We start from the raw sequence: 3,243 nt of genomic DNA on the forward strand, positions 1-3,243 counted from the left end.
GGTCTGGGCACACCACTTGAGCTGGTCGCGTGGGTTGTTGCGAAAGGGCAAATGATGAAGCCTTACTGGTAAGCTAGGTACGCGCTCATGATTGATTATTAAAGACCCAGTGAGAGCTCTTCAAAGTCAGCGACAACTCATATATCATATCTCAGGCAAGCACTGCATGGTGTGATTGTGACTGTAGGCCATGGGCAGTCCTAAGCTGGCGGAAGTCCGTCGCGGTGACGGACCTTTAGGCTGCGGAAGCTGCTCTGCCCCAAACCTTCCGCCAGACGAGCTTCAGAAAATGTAGACGACGGGCTTCACTTGCGGACTGTGGACCAGAGCCGACAATGGCCAGGACATGGGTAAGCACCATCTTTCCTCACGCCGCGCGATTGATGGTGGACAGGCCTCCGGCCGCGCGCGCACCAACTCTGCAAGCTTGGCAAAAAATTTTGTGATATTCCGACTATGCTTGTTAGACCAAGGGAGGCCGTACACATCGGGCTGTGTGGAGTAGAGAGTACAATGAGTGTGGATGGTGCAGATTAGTATACAGTGGGGTTCGTAGTCACATCGCCATGGGGGATTATCCAGGTGCAGACGTAGCGCGAGGACGATCAATCAAAGCCCTCCACGGGGGCGTTCCAACTCCAGCGGCCTTCCAGGAAACCCTTCGCCGTGTCTTCGAGCACAATTTCATTGCGCTTCTGAACATAGACCTAGAAGAGAAAGGTATAAGCGAAGTTTGCAGGTAAATTAAGTAGTATAATTTACAGTCTTGTCAGTGACTTTCTGTCGCAACGACGGAACGATTTCCGGGTCAAGAGGCTGCTCGATGAGCTCGGAAAGCTCCTCAACTGCCCGTTCCAGGTCCCTGCAAAACCGCTGAGTACAGCTTGCACACTTCCCATACGACAGATCGTACCTCTGGTTATCTTCGAAGAGCTCTTTCTGGTTGCCGCTCTCGAGGTAGTAGGCCATAGCATACGTCCATTTGAGAGTCATACGGCACTTGAAGACCTCGTCGACCGCCTTCTTCATGAACTGCACTTCTATCCAAGTGAGATCCGAACTCATCTGCATCTCCTCCATCTTCTTCTCCGTCTTCGCGTGCAGCTCTACGGACAGCTTCGCCGACTGTTCGTGGTTGGCCCAACGATTGTAGTACTACGCCGATGTCAATAGACATTTCGAAATGAAGAAACGCGTGTACGCACATGAAGATACCGCTCAAGCGAAGCACGGCTCTTGGACTGAGCATCGCGGGCGTCGACACTGGCCTTCTCATCGTACCGATTGCAGGAGTACCATGCAGTTCCGTGTTCGGACCATGGTCCTGGACAGGCGTCAGCGAGGAGCTTAAGCGCATATAACAAGGACCTACCCATGCAAACCCAACAGAATTCATACTTGCATTTCTTACACGTCATGTGGCTGCGCAGCACGGGTTAGCGGAGATCGGTGAGTCATGATGACTACGCACTTGCACCCTCCATTCTTTTCTATGGTGCTCTGGCACTTCGAGCATTCCTTAGTGTTGCTCTTGATCCAGTTGGCGGTCTCGGAATCGTCTTGGCACTTCTGTAGCCACAGTCGCGCGACGCCGCACACGACCGGTCGGTGGTCATCGTCGATGTTGCAGCCAAAACAGAACTTGTGCGTCGAGGAGGCACCACAGACGACAACGGGTACAATCTGCGTCAGCGAAGACTTAGATGCCGCGCTCGGGCAGGAGACGGTGTACGTGCAGGACGGATAAGGGCAGTACTTGAGGTTGTGGTTGCAAGATACAAAGTGTCGCACGAGTAGCTCTTGGAAGCGTTGCCACGTCTTCATTTCGCTCTGGAGACTGGTCTGGACAAAGCTATTGGGCGCGACAGTCTTGCAGTCCTCGGCCATGCACGTTATCCACTGCTCGGCCTCGGTCCTGATCTTGCTCGTGATATACGCATTCCAGCAACTCGTGCAGAACTTGTGGTTGCACACGAGCGGGGAGGCATTCTTTTTGCGTGTCGTCGCAGCAGACGGGGCAGATGAAGGGTTCTTCCACTGGCGGACTGATACGCTCGATGATTGTCTTCGTCTTGCTTGAGGACTTGACCCTATCTGCTGAGCTCTGACGGGTGGAGCGTCGTACGCCGGAAGGCTGCGAGGGCTCGGATTGTGGCTTCTCGGGGGCGGATATACCTGCAGCTGCGTTCACTGTCGCGGCGTTGTCCATGAACTTCTCGATGAGCTTCTCCTTGTTCCACTCGAAATGTCTCAGAAGTAAGCTAGCACTATCGCCCTGCATTACGACACGTGATGAATCGACCATTACAGCTAGATGTATGGTGTTCGCGGCTCACGTCAACTCCGAAGATTCCACTGATGTTGTTGACATCGTCCTTCATCATCTTCTCGATGTCCCCCTGACTGAGCGACTCATATTCCACCTCATAAACCTTGTGTTTGCCTTTGCCGGATGGCTTGTAGTCCGCATCGAAGGCATCAATGTCCATTTCCGAGGCCGACTCTGTAGCTTCATAAGCACGCGCTCATTGAACGGAGTGGAACACGAGCTCACCATCTTCGGCGTCGTCCAGAAGGACATCCTCATCCTCATCGTAGTAATCCTGATCAGAGTACTCGTTGTCAGTCGACATTGTGGATATAGATTGAGTCTAGGATGTGAGGGGGTCTAGAGAGCGAGTACGCTGAGAACGAGTACGGAGGCAAGGTGCGGTGCCGGCGCCTCCGCAGAGTCGAGCATGGAAGGGAGGGATTTAAACTCCGACTTATTATTGCCAGGGATCGGTAAGGAATAGGGACCAGTTTGAATGCGTGCGAATATTAGTGCTTAATTCAGGCAGCCTGCAATCTTCTGACTCGTGCACTTTTGAGTCCATGCATGCTGAGGCTGTTTCGCCTCAAACCACGTCCTCTCCTCTCTAGATATACCCAATTCCAACCTATACGACCTATACAATTTAGAAAAATGGCTTCCGAGAGTACTGGAACCCATAAGGATCTTGTCACAGGAGAAATGGTCTCCAAGCAGTGCGTTCTATAATTCTCACAGATTGTGTCATACATCAACAGATACCGGCGCGCAGGGAGCTCAAGCGTCGCGAAAAGCAGAGAGAGAAAGATCGCAAGAAGGCCGAAAAGGCTGCAGCTGCACCTCAGCACTCTGAGGGCCAGGCAGAGTCCTCTCGAGTCAATGAGGATGACCTCAATCCAAACGTACGCTGTTCTGTGCAGTGTCTCGAGTTT

At 52.7% G+C, this 3,243-nt stretch overlaps 2 protein-coding genes across 2 annotated transcripts in view; one reads left to right on the forward strand and one right to left on the reverse strand.

The window, feature by feature from the left end:
• Positions 1–222: 222 nt before the first annotated feature.
• PHACADRAFT_175334 (uncharacterized protein) lies at positions 223–2,726 on the reverse strand. The gene is made up of 9 exons (XM_007397441.1): positions 2,555–2,726; positions 2,337–2,503; positions 2,126–2,275; positions 1,472–1,989; positions 1,373–1,422; positions 1,206–1,324; positions 914–1,155; positions 763–862; positions 223–707 (listed from the first exon to the last, which is right to left on the reverse strand). The coding sequence occupies exons 1-9, from the start codon at positions 2,631–2,633 to the stop codon at positions 606–608; spliced, it is 1,527 nt and encodes a 508-aa protein (XP_007397503.1). The 5' UTR covers positions 2,634–2,726; the 3' UTR covers positions 223–605.
• Positions 2,727–2,961: 235 nt separating this feature from the next.
• PHACADRAFT_258956 (uncharacterized protein) overlaps positions 2,962–3,243 on the forward strand; it is a 3,334-nt gene continuing 3,052 nt past the window's right edge. Inside the window, exon 1 of the mRNA XM_007397442.1 lies at positions 2,962–3,027. Coding sequence (XP_007397504.1) covers positions 2,966–3,027 — 62 coding nt within the window. The 5' untranslated portion in view covers positions 2,962–2,965. The remainder of the gene's footprint in view (positions 3,028–3,243) is intronic.

The sequence above is a fragment of the Phanerochaete carnosa genome, assembly GCF_000300595.1.
Source record: "Phanerochaete carnosa HHB-10118-sp unplaced genomic scaffold PHACAscaffold_6, whole genome shotgun sequence".
In the NCBI taxonomy this organism is placed as follows: Eukaryota; Fungi; Basidiomycota; class Agaricomycetes; order Polyporales; family Phanerochaetaceae; genus Phanerochaete; species Phanerochaete carnosa.

Coding starts and splice junctions, on each gene's coding strand:
- PHACADRAFT_175334 (XM_007397441.1), bottom strand. CDS start 2,633: ATGTCGACTGACAACGAGTACTCTGATCAGGATTACTACGATGAGGAT. Junction 1,990..2,125: donor AGCCCTCGCAGCCTTCCGGC/GTACGACGCTCC, acceptor ACACGCAAAAAG/AATGCCTCCCCGCTCGTGTG. Junction 1,423..1,471: donor GAAAAGAATGGAGGGTGCAA/GTGCGTAGTCAT, acceptor CGTGCTGCGCAG/CCACATGACGTGTAAGAAAT.